The following is a 22,622-nucleotide window of genomic DNA, read 5'->3' as shown; positions in this document are numbered from 1 at the left end:
CTTTCATGAGATTCCTTAGTTTGTGAACTGTTATAGCCATTAAAATTGCATTCTTATCATCTACGTTTCTGTATCAAACAGTCAAAATTCTGTAAAACGGAGAAATATATCTGTGTCGAACACTGAGTTTTATCTTTCATATAATCACGGGACACAGTACGTAATAATTAATATTTGTCGATCTCCGCGAAGTTGACAAAAAAAAATGGCAACAAGGTACATCATTATGATTGTGTGATTATATACTACACAATTAAACCCCAAAGAGTGTAGATCTTTAACTTCGTGTTTACAATGCGTAATGAAGCTTCAAGCAACATATCTGGAATAAGGGGCAATAGCTAATGATATGGAGTTTTCAACTAATAATGTCGAATATGCCTCGTTTTCTTTTCCATATTTAGTTGTCAAATTGCCAGCCACTGGAATAACCCTCAAGTACTATCAAAATCATTTAATGTAACTTTTTTGTCATTAAATGTCTTTTTCTTCGTTTTTTTTCCTGTTGTCGAGTTATTGTAATTCTGTAACTTGGCAAAAACGTATTTTTGTCTGGATATCATGGTATTCTAACACGTTATCTCGACATCCCTGATGTCCTCTCATGGCTTCCGTATATTTTGATCTTACGTAACCAGGCACAATGTAGTAAGCTGGTAAACCCTGATAGAATCTTGACGTAGCATATGAACATGTGCGTTGGGTATCGTCAGATGAACCAGCGAGCTTAGTCGGGACATTTAGGAACGCCCCTGGATGTCGCTGGATGCTTTTATGCGATAAGGTTCAAACGCATTGCTAGGCTGTATATATAGTAAGGTAATTTTAAAATGGTATAATATTTCTGTCATTAAGTGATATGATGTTTTTCAGTTTGTAATTCAGTTACTGAAAATCATGCGTTCTGCAGTTGTTTAACTTTAAGTTAATGTTGAGTCTGTTGTTAGGCCATAGGCTTAGGCCTAGGTTAAACATAACATTATGAACGAAGTCATGCTATTATTATTAGCTAGTACTACTACAGAACTAGGCCTAGTACTAGTAGTACAGTAGTAAGTAGTAGTAGCACGGTGGGCTCATAATTGACGCACTTAAGGATTTGATCAACGATATCTATCAAGGAAATATCCAAATCACTCGACTGTATGTGTTTTTCATATGTGTAGTTCCTCAGAAATGTTATGATCTCAAAATATTTAAGGTTCTGTGCTTATGCACCATACAATTGAGCAGAATTTGACCACAAAATGTCTGCCGTGTTCTTTCATACCCCTAAATTGACACATTCGTTGTAAAGCTACCTGTAGTATACACCATTGACTTAAGATGCTGTTTGCTATGCTCTGAGCCTCTAAGCTTTGACTGGTCAGGTTCCAGAGAGCAGTGTTACAGTATCATATTGAGGTAATGTTGGTTATTATTAGGGAGTAAGATTTCCAAATGACCAAAAAATGTGCAAAACTGGTGGGAGGGCGTTAAAAGCTTAAAAAATACCACAATTTGGTCAGCAAATAGCTGAAATGGATTCAAACTCATGAAATATGTCATTCTGCTTGACTGCAAAAAGTTTAGGTGGCCTGCTGTATCGTTGCTATAATAATAATTGAAGGTGCGTCAATTATGGGGGTGCGTCAATTATGAAGCCTTTACTATACTACTAGTAGGCCTAACGACTAACTTTTAAGTTACTTTTATTAGGCATGCCTAGGCTTAACGTAAACAATATCCAAAATGATCTTAACTTGCATAGCCACCGAAGTGACATGTAAGGCACAAACCATGATAAGACGTTCCCAACCTTAGGTTCATAATTAATAATGCGAGTGAATGCTCAGCATAGTCAAATAGGCCTAAGTTCTATAGGTCTAGGCTAGGCCTAGGCCTACCACTGACACAACTAGTACTACTACTAGCAGTACCAATTTTACGAAAGTAAGCATACCATAGCTCCCAACTCTTGAGAAAGTAAATGCTGGTCCATGCCACGAATCACCGTCCTGGGGTAGGGGTATAAGGGGAGGGGGTGTCCCCCTCCCCTTTTGAAACTTTTTGGAATCCTGCAGTGATGCCTACATGTAAAGGCCGTGGCTATTCTTACGGCTAGTCGTAACAATTATTTATAAACTATTCTTACGACATTGGCGAATTCATGCGCAGTTAAGTAAAATAAAGCAACTGCGCATGTAGTAGGGGTACCCTTACCCAACCCCTAACCGGAAAATATTGTTACTCCTTGTCGTAAAAATAGTACTCCTAGTCGTAAAAATAGCCACGTTAAAGCAACTGCCCATGCGTAAAAGGGAATTATTGTTACGACTAGTCGTAAGAATAGCCACTTTGACATATAAAATGGTGGCACGTAGAAAGGCTTTTGTCACCCAAAATTTTCTGAGAAATATGCATTTTTTTGTGTGTCACATCAATAATTGAAGTATAATAGGTGATACCTGTAATTCATTCTTTCTGGGAATGTTTGCTGCTCGCCCCAATGAAAAGAAATATAGGCTAATTTGAGATTCAAATGATGCTGTAAAGGAGGTTTATACTCTATTATGCCAAATGCTAAAGAAATGATGGTTGCTTAGTCAAAATTTGATGCAATTTTTTCTTATGTATACTTGACAATTACAATGCAGGTTTTTCGGACGCTTACGCGGGTCAGCGGGTTTGGGTGTTAGAATACGGGTCCAGCCCGCGAAATGCGGGTCAGTTGGGAGCTCTGAGGCATACTCATAGGCCTAAGTGGGATGGATCATTTTTCCTTTAAGGTGTAACAAAAAATTGTTTAAGGCACATGCCTTTCAGTAACATTTCCACTTTAAATTCTCTGAATCTCACAAAGTTCTAATGAGCTGTTTTGGGGGTTTCCTTTGATAAGATATCAATCTAATTTCCAGGAACTAAATTCAGCATTACATTATGTTTATTTTGTGTCAAAGCTTTGTGATAGTTGCTGAGATTTTAATAAAACAAACATTCAATACTTACTCATAAATGGAACCATTACTAGTTTGTGGTTTTGGTACCCATGCTATTGTAGACCTAACTGCATTTAGATCATGAATCGTTATCTTTCGAAGACAAAATTATGTCAACGCTTAGGCTACAGTAGCATACATGTGTGTGTGTGTTAAATATATAGGACTGTCTACCATGGAATTTACCAGACCACTTTTAGTTTAAAAACTCCGCTTAGCTTCACTGCAGAATTTTGGGTTCCACTCCACATAGACTAAGTGTATGTAAAACAGAAACTGCTAGGGATTCAACCACTTGGTATAATTTACATCATGAACAATGGGCCTATATTATTTTGCCGAAAACAGAAGAAATACATTACAAATTCACAGGTTAAGTAATCCCAATTTACACTATCCAGTACAATTAACTTTGATTTCAAGTCAGTGTCCTTCGTGCCCTCAAGGGTGTTCCTAACCACTATAAGTTTGGGGTTGGTTTCACATCTGGAGCACTTTTTTTCCCTTATTAAATCACATCATACAGGCGTTTCATAAACAGAGATGAATATGGGTCTTCGATCAGAGAGCGTAGCTACCAAACCCATCGATGGACAAAAACCTGGCACCAGTGGGCTACGGAAAAAGACCACCATCTTCCAACAGCCCCACTACACGGAAAACTTTGTCCAGAGTACGTTTGCTGCGATAGGAGACGATCTGGTCGGAAGTACTCTTGTAGTCGGGGGTGACGGCAGGTTCTTCATGAAAGATGCTGTAGCTATCATTGTGAAAATGGCAGCAGCCAATCAGGTAACTCTATCGGGAATTAAAAGCAAGGCTCGGTTTACCAACCGAACCTGCTGATGGTTCCGTAATTCTTTCGAAATCATTAAATTATTTTCCCTCAATTATAGCCATTTTCCTCTACCAATTTTGCTGCTAAGCTTGCAAGATCATGCAATAGTAGAAGATACATATATATATATATATATATATATATATATAACATGTGTTGACCTACTGTACAGTACATGATTTCATGGTTCAATTCTTGAAAGAATGCACAGAAATTTAGACAACACATACAGTGTATATATATAGTCTATTTGCATACTACTTACAGTCTTAAAAGTAACAACTATTGAGACAAATTTGGACTTCTTGACTATTCCTTGGTAGGTGTTGCATGTTTCATGAAGCATTTTACAACATGGGAAGCTTTTAACACAAAAAATATTACAAACTTTGCAGGGATAGGGTCATGAACATTTTCCATTCGTTTTACCGGCGTGAAAGATTTCTAACAGATATATGTGAATGTAGAAACCAGTTTTTGATTGTCCTTCAATCTCGTTATGAATTGATTTAATAGCTCTAGGGTTATCTTTTGTTGGTACTGACTGGAATTGTCCTTCAAAGTGCTCACACCCTACCACTTTTTTTTTTTTAACTCAAAAGATGATAATTCTGCTGGTATGAGTGGAGCCCTTAACTAAACACAGAATAGGAAATACTTAAACAGTACTTCACTACATGATCATTACCAGAGTTGTGATTTAACCGGATGTTTTTGAAGTTTTTAGCGGTACTCAATTTATACATGTACAGTGTGTTAGTTTGTAACTGCTAATTGCTACAGAGGTTATATTCACTTTAATTGCATTGACTGATAATACACATGTTCCCACCTCTTTTAGGGTTAATTAAGTTAAGTCCTTTAACGATTGAATCCTGAATGCATGATTATGAGAGATTTTGAACCCTTTGATTAAACAGCTGTAAAGGGACAAAATGAGTTCAATTTTCCATCGTTGAGGCTATTGGACGATGGATAGAAATGGTGTTAGGTAAACCATTGTTGTCACACTTGAGTGATTATGGTAATTGAACAATGATATCTATAGGCTGGTCTGTAGGCTATGTGTGTGTTAGTCCTTGATGTATGTGGCTAGGCCTTAACTGAAAAATCTTTCCAGACGTTTCCGACCATTCTCGGTTTCTGTTTATAACTTATTTGCCTATTTTATAATTGTATTTGGATACATGTATTGGTAAAGTGGGGGTGGGGTGAATGGGATGGGGGAGGTATCGCATTCTTCATGTTCCAACCAACATGACCCCTGAAAAGATCATATTAGGCAATAATGGAACTTATGGAAGTTGCTTGGTTACCTTTAATATATTAAATTGGCTTATTTTCTAGAATAAAAACTAGTAAAACACTCCAGTACTGTTCAAATAAGTGATTTTTTTTTACACTTCTATGCAAAACGTATATTTTTGACACTTCTATGCAAAATGTATATATTTTTTGACAATTCTATGCAAAATTTTTATATTTTTTGACAATTCTATGCAGTATTTTTTGACAATTCTATGCAAAATATATATGACACTTTTATGCAAAATATATATATTTTTTGACACTTGTTTATGCAAAATATATATATTTTTTGACACTTGTTTATGCAAAATATATATATATTTTGACACTTCTATGCAAAAGAATGATCAGAAAATATTTTGCTCTAATCTTTTGCTTGAACACCTACTGCTCAAGTTTTCTCACCGAAATGAATACATAGCTTTCATCAATATGGTGTGTTTTCTGTTGATACCTTCTACGGCAGGTGAGGAAACTTATCATTGGTCAGAATGGACTATTCTCCACACCTGCCTTATCTTGTGTCATCAAGAAACGGCAGGCTACCGGCGGCATTATACTCACCGCCAGTCACAACCCTGGTGGTGCTGACGGCGATTTTGGCATAAAGTATAACACTGCAAATGGAGGTGAGCATGGTGAAGCCAACATGTCAGGACAGGGCAACATTGTTTTTTTTTTACCCCCCTCCCTCACCACCACCTCATGCCAGCTTGGATGATGATCATTTTACTTGTCAACTTAAAGCTCTTATAAATTTCTAGTTATGGTATTAGCTTAAGCTAGCTTCCCCTCAAGCCTCCCCTCAACCCCTCCCCGCCTCCCCCTCCCCCCACTGAAATAGGTAGCGCACCACTGTTTTAACTTGAAATTTTTCCGATAGCTTATTAGACAACTTTCGTACCGTGGATGTGTTTCAGCAGGGGAGAACTAATCAGGTATCACGTAACACAATGATATGCAAGGGTGGGCACATTGCTACATAGAGTCAAAGATGTAGGTTATATGTTCGCACTGAACCGTAGGATTGTCAGTATTTTATGAGGATCAAACTTTGTGAACCTCCTCCTTACAAGCATGAGTTCAGCTTCACTACAAGCCTGCTTAAAGGTACTCTAATATGTCTCTCCTTAGTAGGACAACTACATGATCATGGACTTTCACAATCAGAAGAGAGTAACTGTATTCAGTTCCACAATAAAACCTGCTGATGTTGACGCCCGTGTCAAGACCCCTGCCCCCTTTCCCAAGGAAATTAGCCCTCCCCTTTACTTCATTTACTTACTTTTGCAGTCACAATATGACATACCAGTTTGGTATGTCTTCCCTGGAATCATTAACGAATCTGTTCATTTAAACCTTTGGATAATCTCGCATCAAGGCTGGAGTATTACAGTCTCACTCTTCCTTCATCTCTCTAGGTCCAGCTCCCGAGAAGATCACAAATCAAATCTACGAACACACAAAGGTGATCTCGGAGTACAGAATGTGCCAGGGTGCAGTGGTGGACATCGGTGAAATAGGAACCACCGATTTCACTGTGGATGGCCAACCATTCTCTGTAGAGGTATTGTTATTACTTAAAGTAAAGTAAAAGTTTCTGTCTTTGGTGCCTGTATCTAACAGAATAGCATATCGTAGAGCTTTACAAATTTTCTGGGACAAGCCTGGTCCTTCAAAGGGTATATTTTACATGACAAGTGACACAAAATACAAACAAACCGTGCAATCATTTAATTAAAAATGCACTGAAAATGTGGTGTGAATTTATGGTTGCGTTTAATTGGTTCAGACTTGGTTACAAATTCTGCATTTAGGGCAGAAGTCCCATGCTCCGACACGAAACAAATATGTCCTCAATATACCTTACATATATGAGAGGTCAAAAAGGTGATATTTTTGCTGCCTAGTTACATCATTTCTCAGCTCTAAGCTTTCTGGTACAAGGAATTTGCTCGAGAACCGACAAAGTTTTTTTGTTGTTACTTTTTTTCTCTCTTAGGTCGTTGATCCGGTAGCAGATTACGTTCTCCTGATGAAGGATATATTTGACTTTGCTGCAATTAAAGAATACCTCCATGGAGGTGTGAAAGTAGTGATCAACTCTATGCATGGAGGTAAGTCTATGGATAAGACAGGGAATATATATATATAAGACAGGGATATATAAGACGGAATATATATAAGACAGGGAATATAAGACAGGGAATTATATGTAAGTTTGGAGGTAGAGTCTAACTAACAAATGAATAAATATATATAGATATTAACTCTATGCATGGAGGTAAGTCAAATGAGGTATATAAGACATAAGGGAATGTACAATTATGCTTTGTATGTATTGGGGTATAGTTGAACTAACAAATGAGTATATATAAATGTGTTCACTCTATGCATGGAGGTTTGTGAAAGCAAGTTTGATATGAAATTCTCATTTGCATATATATATATATGAAATGCATATATATGAAATGCATATATATGAAATGCAATTTTATGCATGGAGCTTTAAAAGAAATGGAATGTATAATGATGTAAGTGAGGTTGGTTAGTTTTAACTAACAATTGGATATATGGAAGTTTAATATGCATGGCAATTTAATATCACCATCTTGGGAATTTTTTTTTTATCTCTTCAACATGACACTTTTAGATCACACTTCAATGGCACCTGTATTGAAAATATGAACACTATAATTCCATTAGTTTAAAGTTGGAAATTGTACATTTTGTCAATACAAGTAACTTGATTGGCGGCACGATACCTTGAACAGCGACATGAATGTACCATATAGAGTAGTAAGTGCTAAGCATTACAAAATTGATCCAACTGGGACTGTTACTGATCATAGCTGATTTCAGCTTGTCTGGTGAGAATGAACACTTTTGATGGTGTCGATACTATTATCATACATCGAGATGACATAATATAGACCCGCGTCAAATTTGAAGGCAGCAACCCTGGTACCGAACAGGTGCAGAGCAAACCTTGTTGTCATTCTTAGGATAGCAAGAGATAATAAACCATAGAAATGGTGTTTGTTAGTTCAAAGAAATATAGTACTAATTTAAGTAAGTAACACATAGAATAGTATCTAGGCTCTGTCATGTAAGGCTAGGCTAATAATGATTACATCATGGAACAATACTGGTGTGTGGTAGGCTAAGATTTTCTGTAGCAAGAAGTAGAGTGGTTCCCCTGACCAAAATGGATCTCCCAATATGGGTTAATTTGGATCTGTTTAGAAACACATATGTTGACGACCTCACATAATCTGTGAAGGAAACACACATATTTGTTGGCAAACCATTATTTATTATATGAGTCATTTTTATCTTATTTGTCTTCCAGTTATGGGGGTGTATGCCAAAGAAATCTTTGTGAACGAGTTTGGGCTTCCAGAAGACTCTTGTGTCAACTGCGACCCGAAAGACGATTTTGGAGGTCATCATCCCGACCCCAACCTGACCTATGCAGCAGACCTGGTCGACCTCCTGAAGAAAGGCATACATGGGTTTGGCGCAGCGTTTGATGGAGACGGGGTACAGTGAAAATACATGGATTAATTGTTTTCCATTTTGATTTTACGTTTTGGTCTTCCCAACAAACATGATTATGATATGTATGTTTATATATATTTGTCCACCAACAACTTATAGGAAATAGGAATAGCAAACAGTTCAGTTAAAAGCACCACAAATAGTACAGTGTCCCACAAATGAAATAACTTCGCCAACAAAATCAAATAACTGATTTCACATTGTTTTCAGCAAAATCTGATGTTTATAGCATGATTTATTATAAGATGACTATGATTATTGTTTTATTATAAAATTACTATGTCAAAATGAAATCTTAAACAAAAGTCATATACATACATATATCACTGATATTGTAATATTACAAGAACACTAATTAGCAATAATTAACGTAACCTAAAAAAAAGTCTTTAAGCTGTAATTTCATCCATAGTGAAATATTTTTCTTCTTTACTAGGTTTTGACCTGAACTATGAACTTCTGATTATCTTGATCACTTTTGGTGACATATATGTTTGCAAATTTATTTACTTTTCTTAAATTAATATCGTCTTATATGTATACTGGGAAGGAAAGCAAGGAAGGGTAAAGTAAATAAATTCCTTTTGTTTTTTATGCATGTTTGTGTGTCTGTTTTCTTCAGGATCGTAACATGGTGCTAGGTCAGAATGGATTTTTTGTTTCACCGTCTGATTCTGTGGCAGTCATAGCGGCCAACGCTGATTGTATACCGTACTTCAAATCAACGGGAGTTAAAGGCCTTGCACGGAGCATGCCCACCGGTGCTTCCTTAGATAGGTACGTTGCTATTTATAAGCTTCTTATACACACTCAGTAAAGGTCTAGATGTTAAATTTTAGTCCATTGTCTTATAATAATTTAAGCAAGTGACATCCAACACTTTTTGTCCAGGAAAATTTGTAATGGACTGTATGTACATGTTATTTGGGGCAGTGTCGTAGTCAGGCCCGTCGGCCAGTTGTTTTGAAGGGTGGGGGGGGGATTGGGGGTGCAGGGAGGGTGCACACATATTAGCTGATGTCCATCCTAGGGATAGATGTCCTTTCATCTATGAGAAAGTTGTGTTTGGATAAGGGGATTAGATGCAAGATGGTGCTATTTATTTCATAAAAACTGATATAATAAAACTTATATAATATATATGTGCAACCTTGATTAAATTTGATAAAAGAAAGAAAGGAATGACAGACCATGATCTGTTCTCCTGTGTATCCACCACCACGACCACCAACATGATCTGAATTAGTGCCTGCTTGTGTACGGCACACTGACGTCAAATAAGTATTGAAACACCATGACTTGAAATATATATTGAAATGTCGCCCTCACCCCCTGGCTATTGTGGATGTTTAAATATGAGAGTACATGGAGAAATTAATAAGTTATAGTATACTCAATATTAAGCCATTTGGAAGAAAGTGACATATTAAGAGGGTTGGGGAATGTCGCCCCTACCCCCCTGGCTACTCTATGACCCTGCTTGACAGTCAATTTGTTCAATGAACAACCTGAACTGCCTATTGCTATGCCTCTCAATGAAAGTCTTGCCTTTCTGTTGGAGTTTTGTCTTGTTTTTGTAGGAGCTGACCTTATTTGATAAACTAGTGCAGGTTGCAATTTCAGACCATTTCTAATTCCTGGAAAAGAGTCTTTAAGTTTCATCAATCTACATGGATTTTGGTCAGCTCATCAGAAGCAACACTTCAATAAAAGCAAACAATTCAAAAAGATGATTTCAGATTTTATTGCCTCAAATTTCAAGTTTACAGTGTATACACATTTCAATGGCTAATTGGATTTGGATTTTATGGTTGGGGGGGGGGGGGGCTTTGCTTGCATGTATCTACGAGAAAATGAACAGAAGACCAAAGAAATTTATGGCTTGAAAGGGATTCGAACCAGTGCCCTCTAGTTATCCAGCCCTGGAAAGCTTTTGCTTGTGTCAAATGAAACTGAGGCATGGTCTCTGGTTACATGGTGTGCAAGATACTCTGGTTTCAAACTGGCATTCCCCAAAGGACATATCTTAACCAGAATTTGTACAGAAACAGTACCCTCATTGGTACTTTTCAAGTATTTTTTTTTATTGGGGAGGCGGATACGGTGTACCAGGAACCTATACCTGAATAAGTAGATCTCATGACTCCATTAGACCCATTCCTTCTTCTTTTGCTTTCCCCAGAGTTGCAGCTAAAAAGAATATAGACTGTTATGAAGTTCCTACCGGCTGGAAGTTCTTTGGTAACCTCATGGATGCCGGGAAGGTGTCCCTCTGTGGCGAGGAGAGCTACGGAACCGGTAGCGATCATATCAGGGAGAAGGACGGTTGTTGGGCCGTTCTGGCCTGGCTCTCCATACTGGCTTCCAGAAAGCAAAGCGTAGAAGAAGTCTTGATGGATCACTGGGCTACCTATGGAAGAAACTTCTTCACAAGGTCCGTATAATGCTATGATTTTAGGGTATTCGTACGTCGACGATTTTGATTGCCGTAAATGAACGGTCGAATCAATCGATAAAAAAAAATCATACAAATGCTCTAAGGCACTGAAGCAAAAATTAATTCTGATATGCTACCTGTAAAGAACTTAAGGTAAGAAGAAAATCTTCCCGGGGGGAAATTCATGGGGCTAAATATCAGTATGTTTGGCAGCTTTGATTGCCCTGAAAGTGTGTGACGAGAGAAGAAACTCTCGAGGCGAAAAGTGGTCGGCCAAAATATTTGGGTTTCTGAACCATCCACGTGCTGTGTCACAGGAATGTCTGTTACAGCAGCAACATCTGCAGGAAGTTGTTTCCTATATCAAAATATTTCTCGACAGCCGTTGGTCTGTTGAGGTCTTATGTGGTTTAAATGATCCTTCCACACAGGAGGCTGAAGACTTGGTCAAGTCTAGTAAAGATGACATCATCAAGTCACATGTGTGCTACAAATTTATCAAAAATATTTTCTTGACTGTCATTGGTTTGTTGAGGTCTCATGTGGTTTGAATAGTGTGGTTTGCATAATAAACAACAAAAATGTATTCAGGATCCATAAAAGCATGTTGGTGCTAGGGAGGGGGGGGCAGGAGTTTGGGGAAGGGGGGTAGGGAAGAATGAAGGAGTGGTAGGGCTTGTTATTATTCAGAACAGTTTCATTTCCTTCAAAGGAGACATAAACCCAACCATCATATTTAGCCTAGAAGTGACAGAGATTCTCATCATAAACCAACTTTCACAAACAGCTCTGAGGAATCTGATTCCAATACATGACCTACAACATTTTTATGATAACATGATTACAACATGACCTACCAATGACATTAGTTTTGTCGTCGTCAACGCCATCGACATTCCCATCTTGATAACGGGACAAGAAAAACAAAAGGAAATGTAAAACGTCAAAGATTTATAGAATGATATCTCCCAGACATGACTTTTGAACTAGGATATTTCCCCAATAGAGCAAGATGTTTCTTAGCTTTTTTGGGAGGTGGAACAAGGGGAGGGGGATGGATGGGGAGGAGGAAAGAGGGGAGGTGAGGGTTCATTTTGTGTCCCCTTTTAGGTGCAGCAAACATTATTTAGATAATTTAGATTATGAGGATGTATACTAAAGCTCTTGGCCCTTTGTACCAGATCACTTTGCTACCTGGCAAAATAAGCAACGCGGGTCTCGCTGACGGACGCTCGGCTCTTCCGCTATAAAAACTGCTAAAATGTACTAGTGTTGCTGAGAAGTTTATTACCGTGCTTCTGGTGGTAAAACTTGAATGTTTGGTCAGAATGTGGTTGAATACCAGGCCTAGATACCGTTCCAAGATAAATAGATAAATGTTCCCAAGGATCATACACAGGATATGTGACTCACCGGAAAGTAAATAGCCTGTCTACCTGGCCCTAATCTTCTTATTTTTGAAAGCCAAAAAGAAAAGAAAAAAAAAGAAGGAAATAGCTGGCAAATTATTAGATATATTCACCTTTATCCTTTGCCATCATATAATTGCCAATAATGTACTTTCATTGTTTGGAGTTATTCCATAAAATATCTGGTCTACCCTGATGGTTGCCCTCATTACACACAGAACCAGACAGCTTTTAACCAGTTCAATGCGTTTGACAAATATGTAGCGTCTCCGTAGGAGGAAAAATATCTGGTGGTTTTGATAATTTTTTGCCTTTATCAGATCACTTTAGCCTTTATCAGATCAGATCACTTTAGCCTTAATATCAGATCAGTAAGGTATAAAATGAACCTATAGATACTATATAGTTTTGTATGTAATGGAAAAGTTATATGTGCACACAGAAGATATCAGTGAATTGATTCCTGGTGTATTACAGGGATGCCAAAACTGTGATAAGTCCGTTATTTATTAAAACATTGATGGATATCGTTGCCAGATGAAGATGATGAAGAGGCTATCAGCTGAGAAATGTCAGTTATTTCTTAAGTTACAATAGTCACTGTATGATCAAGGAGTCCCAAACCTCAGACGCTGATGGGGGCTGCATGATCGCTGTAGCCAGGCTGCGTGGGACACAATATATTTGGCTGTGCATTTTAACACGATAGGAACTACTGGTCTTTAGACTGAGATAATAATCTGTATTATATTGATATATAATATATTATATTTATATATAATATTGATTTAGCAACCACTGCAGCATGATTTAGCAGAAGCTGAAACTTTTCTTTTTGACACAGTGCATCAATAAACCCCCCACCCCCGCCCCAGTTTAGGTCAAATATTTATTTGTTAGATTAGGAGGGTACTGTATAGAATTTTCCCATTTTGTCTTTTTAATTTTCAAATTTTCTCTCTATTTCACAGTTAATTCACAAAGCAACATTCTTACCTTAAAGGGCCATATTTACACACATAGCATTGACAATATCACAGAATAACGGTAATAGAGTTTATAGACAATGTTTCATATACTAAGTTTACTGTGACAAATTTGGCAAAAATTAGAAATGAGTGAAGGATTTTTGGACAATCTATGCGAAAAGTCTGTAACAATCTTTTACCGTATTCTTAATTTAACATATTTATGTGACTTTCTTACAGCGATTTACATTGCAATTTTGTTTTCTTTTGTGAAAGACCAGTTTACAAAAAATAACAGGAAATTTCTCATCCAGGAAATGTATTTTAAAGTTTCTACTCCCAGTACTCGAATCCCCTCTTGCAGTAAACTGATAATATTTCATTTTTTTTAATCAGTGGCCATGCATTTGGATTTTGGAAGAAAGATTGATACTGATAAATGGTGAACAACCTTTGGCTGAACTGTTATCGAAACTGAATTGTAACCAGATTTGTGAAATGATTATTCTTTTGATTAAATTTCCTCAGAGGAAGCCACCCTGGGGTGATTGTAATTATTCAAGTTGAATTAATTTGAATCATGTTGTGAAACATGAAATCATTCACCATTGTCGTGAGATTTAATAAGTACGGCCCATAAACTCCAAATGGCTTTAATATCTAGTTTTTGCAGCATTTGTAAGAACCTTAACACTGAACAAAATATAGTTACAATGGAGACAAACAAAGACACCCACCCCCCCCCCTCACAATAGTTTTCATGTAGAAAGAGAACAAGTTATGGTTACATTTGATGTTGACTATATTACCTTTGTGATGTGCTAATGTTAGTCACACACACAGGCCTGATTTGGGGTAGTGGTGGGGGGGTGGGCTGGAGGGATTCAACCCTGGGGCCTAGAGACAATTAGTGGAAAATATACTAAATATAACATATGATGAGTAATAGTCTATTGTGTATTGAGTTTTTTAATAAACGTAAGGTACAATGACGAGATCTTGTGACGTAATTATCCCCAGAAACACTGGCACTCCCCATCTGCATATTCAGGTACAGACAAAAAAGAAATGCGTCTGTTATACTTTTTAAATCAATATTCTTTGGTGGGTGAAAGCTCCATGTAAACGTTGCATAATTTTAACGGATGGGACTTCATTTTAACCCGAAGTACTGTACATATCTTCTTAAAATGGGAGTGATTTAAAAGGGAAATACTCTTTTTGTCATTTGTCTGGGTATCGTGTATTAACTTATCTGGGAATTATAGTGGTACAAACCAGAATTGTACTCTACCAATAGAGAAGAGATAAACTTAGATGGGTACCAGACGGAAGTAAAGTGGTGCAAAGTGTGACAGCGATATTTAAATTCTCATCACTCCCAGCGACGGTAGACCACTCTCGATGAGTGGTAGCATTGTGTTTATTGGTTCGATATCTGACGAATCAGGGACTTGGCAGTTTGAGGTGACAAATGTTGGCACTGGTTGCTGTTTACAGTTGCAAGCGTATTGAGTAGTACAGGAAGTTCTTGATTTTTTTTTTTGGTGTGCCAAGTAAAATTGCTGGATTCTTGGCATGGAAATGGATAGAAAAGGAAAAAAAAACTGAATATAAAGATATATGTGATAGGCTTGTTACTGTTGTGTTGCTTCCGTCTAACATCACTTTGAGGATCCACAGCAGGTTAAGCTTCTCACATATGGTATTACTATTTATTCAAAGTGAAGGGGGATACTGGGTGTAAAGGGTGAGGGCAGCGATAGGATTTAAATCTGTCAAAATGTCCCACACAATGTGAATATTTTATTATTAATTAGAATTTCTGAACAGTTAAGTAGCAGACTTGGACTGAGGAGCTGATGCTTCATCACCAGATTAATTAAGATTAATTAAGGATTAACCATTCCTGACAATTTAACATATATTTAAAAATTGAAAATCTAACTTGAAAACATGCATTCAGAATTCTCTATATATATCGTTGGACTATTAATTGTAACAATTTCAATTTTGCCTAAAAGGCATCATTTAAACAGAGATTTAGTCCAATTTTTCATCTGGATATGTCATGTGCTTTATCATGCAGGAGTTTTTTTTTGTGGGGGGGTTTGGGGGGGTTTGGGGGGGGGTGGGGGTGGTTTCACTGCCCTGGACACATTGTCCTGCAAAGAAAAATATTTCACACTTTTTTTTACACTTTTTTGCGCAACCGAAATAACAGCCACATCCGAAACTGTAAAATAGAACCTTCATATATATCTTGACTATTTTCTCTGTCTAATATATATTGATCTTTTTTTGCTTCAAATGATAAATTCAGGTGGGATTATGAAGGAGTCGATGCGGAGAAAGCCAAGGCCATGATGGCGCACCTACGTACCTTGATCGATTCATCACAAACCAAAGACTTCATCGGAAGAAGCTTTGCCCAGGAAGGAAAGACCTACGTGATATCCGAGGCTGACGACTTTGAATACAAAGATCCCATCGATGAAAGTATTGCCAAAAATCAGGTGAGGAAGACTTAAAAGAGACGAAAGAAATCAGACAATCATCATCTGTTGTGGATCAGTGCATTGTCAAACCCAGGTAAAACGCATAAATAAACAGAATCGAGTACCCGGTGTTGGGGAACTGTTGTTGAGAGATCATAGGTTCAAAACGTGTAAGGAAATATGAATGTTGTGATAGAATCAGATAATCAGATAATCAGATAATGTTTCGGAGCAATGCTTTTTCCAACCGTGGTAAAAAGCAGAAAAACAAAACAATGAAGTACCAGGTGTTGGGTAAATGTTATTTAGAGATCATAGATTCAAATGAATGTAAGGAAATGTAAAGGTTATGAAAGAATCAGATAATCATCTGTTGTGGATCAATGCATTGTCAAACCCATGTAGAAGCACAAACACAAAACAATGAAGTACCAGGTGGTAAAGGAGATGTTATAGAGAGATCATAGATTCAAATGTATGGAAGGAAATATAAAGGTTATGAAAGAATCAGATAATCATCTGTTGTGGATCAATGCTATTTCAAACCCATGTAGAAGCACAAACACAAAACAATGAAGTACCAGGTGTTAAAGGAGATGTTATAGAGAGATCATAGATTCCAATGTATGGAAAGCAATATAAAGGTTGTGATAGAATCAGATAATCATCTGTTTTGGATCAATGCTTTTTCAAACCCAGCTTAAAGCAGAGAAACAAAACAATAAAGTACCAGGTGTTGGGGAAATGTTATTGAGAGATCATAGATTCAAATGTATGGAAAGAAATATAAAGGTTATGAAAGAATCAGATAATCATATGTTGTGGATCAATGCTTTGTCAAACCCATGTAGAAGCACAAACACAAAACAATGAAGTACCAGGTGGTAAAGGAGATGTTATAGAGAGATCATAGATTCAAATGTATGGAAGGAAATATAAAGGTTATGAAAGAATCAGATAATCATCTGTTGTGGTTCAATGCTTTTTCAAACCCAGATTAAAGCAGAAAAACGAAAAAATGAAGTACCAGGTGTCGGGGAAATGTTGTTGAGTGATCATAGATCACTTACGTTTGCTTTCGCAGGCCTTCGTTTGCTTTCGCCTGCCTTCGTTTGGTTTCCCCGGCCTTAGCTTGCTTTCCCTGGCCTTAGTTTTTTTTCCCCGGCCTTCGTTTGCTTTCTCCGGCATTTGCCTGCCGGCCTACGCCGGCCTTCGCCGGCCGACACCGACCTTCGTTGGCTTTGCCGGCTTTCGTCGGCTTTCTTTTTTTTACAGACCCAGTAGCTTTAATATTTGAGACACTATCCCTGTTAGATCTTTCCTCTAGGTATATGTGCAGTGTCTGTTTATAATGGAATATCCTTTTAACGTAAGGCGTAACTTCAAGTAGTTCCAATATGAATTCATACATAAATTAAGAAGGAACTTTTAGTAGTTCCCATTTGAATTCATACATAGATTCTAGCATAGTTATCAGTACTTCTGCTCACTGGCACTCTTGGATTTTATACTTGTACTCTATTTTTTTTCTTTTTGTAGAAATCTAGTGTGGATATTCTAGTATAATACATTAATGAAGAACTTACTGGTTCTATGAAGGCAATAGTGCCTTGTATTGGTCCTCATAGGTTGTACTTATAAGTTGTACTCATGATGAGGGAAATTCTGCTGTTAAGTACTCATACTCTTGCTACAGTGTACCCAAACAACAAATCTTCTAAACAAGTAATCCTAATATTGGAAAAATGTCATGAAAAATGTCTTCATCACTGCCAACTCCGGGATTCCATAATCCATCTTCCCAGGGCCAGACTGTTTCTATGGTAACAAATTGATCCTGACCTCAGTAATGAGAGCAACTCGGCTTCACGAAGGGTTTGGCGTTCAGCAGTACTTTGACTCCAGCTAAATGCACAGGTTCATACTCGACCCCGTCAAAGCAACTTTTTCAAACAGGGTTTTAGACTGTGGAATACTAACACCAGCGCTACACAGTGGTCCCCTCTGTGCAGAAGGAAACTGCGATGGTCAATGAGTGTTTACATTTATGCTTCATTGGTTTCAAGTCATAAGCAGAGGTCAATTCTGTTATTTTTTTTATCAGGACACAGCTTTAGTTGGTCAATGATAACAAGATAAGGTTGTGTAGGGGTAATTAAGGACTCTTGCGACCTAGATCTCAGGCTCCCAGTCACGCTGTGACAGCCCATCCAGTTAGTACATTTTACAGAGGCCGCAGCTACGGAAAAAACGCGCCTGCGTATAAACAAATACGGCCAAATGCTATGCAAAATGGTCAAACTACTGTGTACAAATGCAAATGTGTGTAGCAGTTTCTGTACATAGGAATTGTAAGATTTTACAAGGGGTCATTTCATCAAATATCAGAGCCTTCAACACTGCTATGCAAAACTTGAACAGTCAAGCTATTCCCTTGGCAGGGATTTGTGGGAAGATAAGAATCTGGACAAAAGTGGCTGTCTGAGAACTTGTGTGAAGATGTCTCCTATGAATCTATTGAATAGCTGTGGATTCTATGGTCAAAATAAGACAATGCCATGGGCTGGATGGCCTCTGTAAACTTGCCAAGTAGCTCCTTTAGATCCCTCAGACAATATGCCTCGTAGGTTCTTTAACGACGGGGTAGGGCATAGCCGATCAACCACCCTTGGACACATTTTTTTCAAATTCATAGCAAAGTCAGCGAGGAAAAAATGAGCAGGCTTGTTGCACCATGATAATTCTGTATGTACGTCAACTTTAGGAGTGTGTATAGTACTATCAACATATGCCAAATGGGCCCCTGGATACACTCAAGCAAAGTCCTGCTCTTTCCATTGGAAAGCCTGCGAACCAGCCTGTCAACGTGACCCCTGTAACTGGAAAGCTTAACGTTACGCCTGATTACTGTTAAATTGTAATGACAGTATGAAAGAATGTATTTAATTGCTTTATGCACTCAATATTGGCACTATATGCACTCAAATCATAAAATTGTGGAGAAGGAGAATATTACAAAATAATAAATGGATGCCAGCTGTATAATAGAGTACTTCCTGTAAATAACCTAAAACAATTTACCAGATTAGCAGATCAAATCAGATCAAATCAGATTAGTAGAATGACTGTCCGGAACAGATTTTGAATATGTACTAAATTTCAACAATTTAATATCTGTGTTGTGTGAATTTTTGGATGTGTAACTGTTAAAAAACAAATTTCTAGGAGATTAACACTTCCTTCATATAGCTATGATTATGCCAGAGAATCAACTGCCCAGTCATTCCTGGGAACATTCTTTATCGGCGCAGGTTGTCGTTTCCTGGTATTTCCCTCTGTCTTGATAAATGGATAGTTTTCAGTGAAATGTTTGTTTTTGGGGCTGACAGAACAGGAACATAGTCTAATGTAAGCTATCCTGCTGTAATTTGTATTCAATTCCTATGTATCGTCCTTGAGAGATAACAACATTTGAAGTTGACATATGATTCTGAACAGGAAGTAAAATGTGCATGTTGTCATAGAAACACACTGACAGCAGAGTGTGTCGCTTATTTTCGCCCATTTTCCCCCACATTTTTGACCTGGGATTGGACAGGGTTCCAACTTTGCTAAAGGGGGTTGTGAATCCAGCAATACCCTAAATGTATGTAGGGTTTAGACTCCCTCTTTAATTTTTTTTTGAAAATTATACTGGAAGGAATGAATGTATGAAAAATGAAATGAAAAATTGTATAAATACATCTCCAAAGTTTGAAGCAGAAAATTGGATGTACATTAATTAGCCAAAAAGCCAAAGAAATAAAACAAATAAAACAAATTTGCCGGTGTGCATCAATGACATCACACCTGTTTGCGTCAAGTTCACTTCCAAGTTTACATATATGGTACAAACTTGCAACAATTTGAACTCCAAATATCTCCAAAAAAAGACGGCAGTCTATGACTGGCATGCAAGTTCGACCAGGATGATTAGGGTACTACGTTCTTCTCTCATTAGTGAAAAATCAACTTTAGCTCTGGACTGCCGTTTTAAATGTTCTGAGTCCCGAGTGTCCTAAGCACATGTACCACTGCTAATATCATAACAATGTGTTTCTGAATGATATGTATGCAGATCCACGCTATACACTCCTGATGAAGTTTTTAATCCTTGATCGATTTTGACCCTGTAAATCCAGACATTTCTTGACTCAACGACAGACGGTAACCTCTAAACTTAAGAACATTATTTTACACATCTTCAAGCGTGAACTATTTCCTGCATTCTTGAATTGTTTTCCTGAACTGTTACTTTGGTTGAAGTCATTTCTGTATTATTTTCCCAGTGAAAACAAGTCTTTCTAACTGACCTTTAAAGGTCAACTGAGTAGTATTTATACAGGTCACTGTAGGCTACTAGTTTGCTCTGTGTTAAATTCATATGGAGGCACAGTGCATAGTTACAAAAACGATCGAATGTAAGAAAAGCTTAATAAAAGATAAGTCTGTTTATTTTCACTTTTTTTTGTTTTCAAATAATGCCACCCTCATTAGGTCACTGTAGGCTACTAGTTTGCTCTGTGTTAAATTCATATGGAGGCACAGTGCATAGTTACAAAAACGATCGAATGTAAGAAAAGCTTAATAAAAGATAAGTCTGTTTATTTTCACTTTTTTTTGTTTTCAAATAATGCCACCCTCATTAGGTCACTGTAGGCTACTAGTTTGCTCTGTGTTAAATTCATATGGAGGCACAGTGCATAGTTACAAAAACGATCGAATGTAAGAAAAGCTTAATAAAAGATAAGTCTGTTTATTTTCACTTTTTTTTGTTTTCAAATAATGCCACCCTCATTAGGTCGCTGTAGGCTACTAGTTTGCTCTGTGTTAAATTCATATGGAGGCACAGTGGATAGTTACAAAAACGATCGAATGTAAGAAAAGCTTAATATAAGATAAGTCTGTTTATTTTCACTTTTTTTTGGTTTTCAAATAATACCACCCTCATTGCTCCCAGCTGCTTAAACAGACAGAAGTTTGGGCAAGAAACATTACAGATTTTTTTCTGAAATTCATGATCTCATGTGTACTGTCAAAGACGCACATTGGTTTTCTCTTTCAAGTCTGTTGTGAAATTGCCATGAAATATGACAGCAGTAATTAGTATAGCCTAATTATAAGCTAGAAATGTCAAATATTGGTCATTAATGCTTCAACATAGACTGTGTTGTGAAGCAACAATTTCATGAAAGCATTCTACCTCTTTGAGATAATTTATTCTGTAAATTTCACACTTTTCAATGTCTGTAGATGGTTTTTATAGGTTGTGGGGTGGGAGGGAGATTTCCTCCAAGCAAAGAATTTCAAAAAACTGACATAAATTTTCCTCCTTTCTGTTTTGACCACTTGAAATGGTAGAATCTGGAATAAAGCCCTCTTCTTCTTTCATGTGTGGAAACTAAACAACAAAGTACTCCATTTTTTTCCGTCCATAGATTTTTTCGTCCGTTAGATTGGAAGAAATTTTAATACAAACTTAAAATTATCCACCAGATTTGTAGCAAGTCAACCCCCTAAAGGGAGTGTTAGCTCAGTGGTTAACGCTGGTGCCTTTCAATCAGAAGGTCCCAATTCGAGTCACTCCAAGATTAATGTTTGTCGTCCAGTTACAGAGTTGTTGACAATTCATAATCATGGACGTTAAAATATGAATCTAAAAGACTGACTTCGGTCAGCTTGCGGCTTTGATAAACCAATGATGGCTTCTGCGCGAGTTCCTGCTTGCAGGAGGATCTTAATACATACATACTTACATACATACATAAATGAAGCTGAAATAGTTTTCCTTTTTTTTCTTTCTTCATTCCTCTAGGGAATACGAATAATAATGAAGGACGGATCTCGTATAGTGTTTAGACTCAGCGGTACCAGTAGCTCTGGCGCCACCGTTAGAATGTACATCGACAATTACATCGACGACCCGTCCACATTCGGACAAGACGCTCAGGCGGTGCTAAAACCTTTCGCCAGAATCGCACTGGAAATATCGAAACTGACGGAATTCACCGGCCGAGATGCGCCGACGGTCATAACTTAAATTATCTCCTCGAAAGGGAGGTTTGTTCCGGAGGTATAAATCATTGTGGAAGGATTATCCGTACCACAATATCAAGCAAAAAAGGAGTCGAAGGGATTGTTTAGTTCTATTTGAAGTGGAGAATAAATATGAATGCTTACAGTTATAAATTATTGCCATTAATTTTCGATGAATGAGGTGAGGAAAGTTAAGACTAGGAAAAAATTGTAGAAATGTACACCAATGACTTAAAGCATACTTGTTGTGTGTCCAAACTGTTCATTGCAACCTAACAGTACATTGGGTGGCGGTCTATAATACCAATCTATGCTTTACATAGATACTTTGCCAAATTTTTCAAATTTCTCTTGAATAAAAACAACTCATTTGCTCCAGTTGTGTTGGATGTATCAAGCTAAGATAGCTTCGATCATAATGCACATGTTATTCAATATTTGTAGAACCAGATAAACGAACAAAATAAAACGAAACAGTTGATGAAAGTCATATTAATGTATATTCAAACGTTTTCGAAGATTTCACATCTTCCTCGTCAGGAAATAGATA

At 37.4% G+C, this 22,622-nt stretch overlaps 2 protein-coding genes across 3 annotated transcripts in view; one reads left to right on the top strand and one right to left on the bottom strand.

The window, feature by feature from the left end:
- Positions 1-22,622, bottom strand: part of LOC139974036 (2-Hydroxyacid oxidase 1-like) — a 137,462-nt gene that overhangs the window by 72,835 nt on the left and 42,005 nt on the right. The window lies entirely within an intron of this gene.
- On the top strand, positions 675-22,541 carry LOC139973983 (phosphoglucomutase-1-like). Of its 2 annotated transcripts, none has more exons than XM_071980900.1 (10): positions 675-814; positions 3,505-3,770; positions 5,591-5,753; positions 6,546-6,691; positions 7,127-7,241; positions 8,477-8,667; positions 9,308-9,462; positions 10,868-11,119; positions 15,823-16,015; positions 21,852-22,541. In XM_071980900.1, the coding sequence occupies exons 2-10, from the start codon at positions 3,522-3,524 to the stop codon at positions 22,074-22,076; spliced, it is 1,689 nt and encodes a 562-aa protein (XP_071837001.1). In that variant the 5' UTR covers positions 675-814; positions 3,505-3,521; the 3' UTR covers positions 22,077-22,541. The 2 variants fall into 2 exon arrangements, with proteins under 2 accessions (XP_071837001.1, XP_071836994.1); XM_071980893.1 differs by having other exon boundaries at positions 675-819.

The sequence above is a fragment of the Apostichopus japonicus genome, chromosome 2 (assembly GCF_037975245.1).
Source record: "Apostichopus japonicus isolate 1M-3 chromosome 2, ASM3797524v1, whole genome shotgun sequence".
NCBI lineage: Eukaryota > Metazoa > Echinodermata > Holothuroidea > Aspidochirotida > Stichopodidae > Apostichopus > Apostichopus japonicus.
Note: the sequence above shows the minus strand (reverse complement) of the source record. Positions and strands in the feature narration are given on the sequence as shown.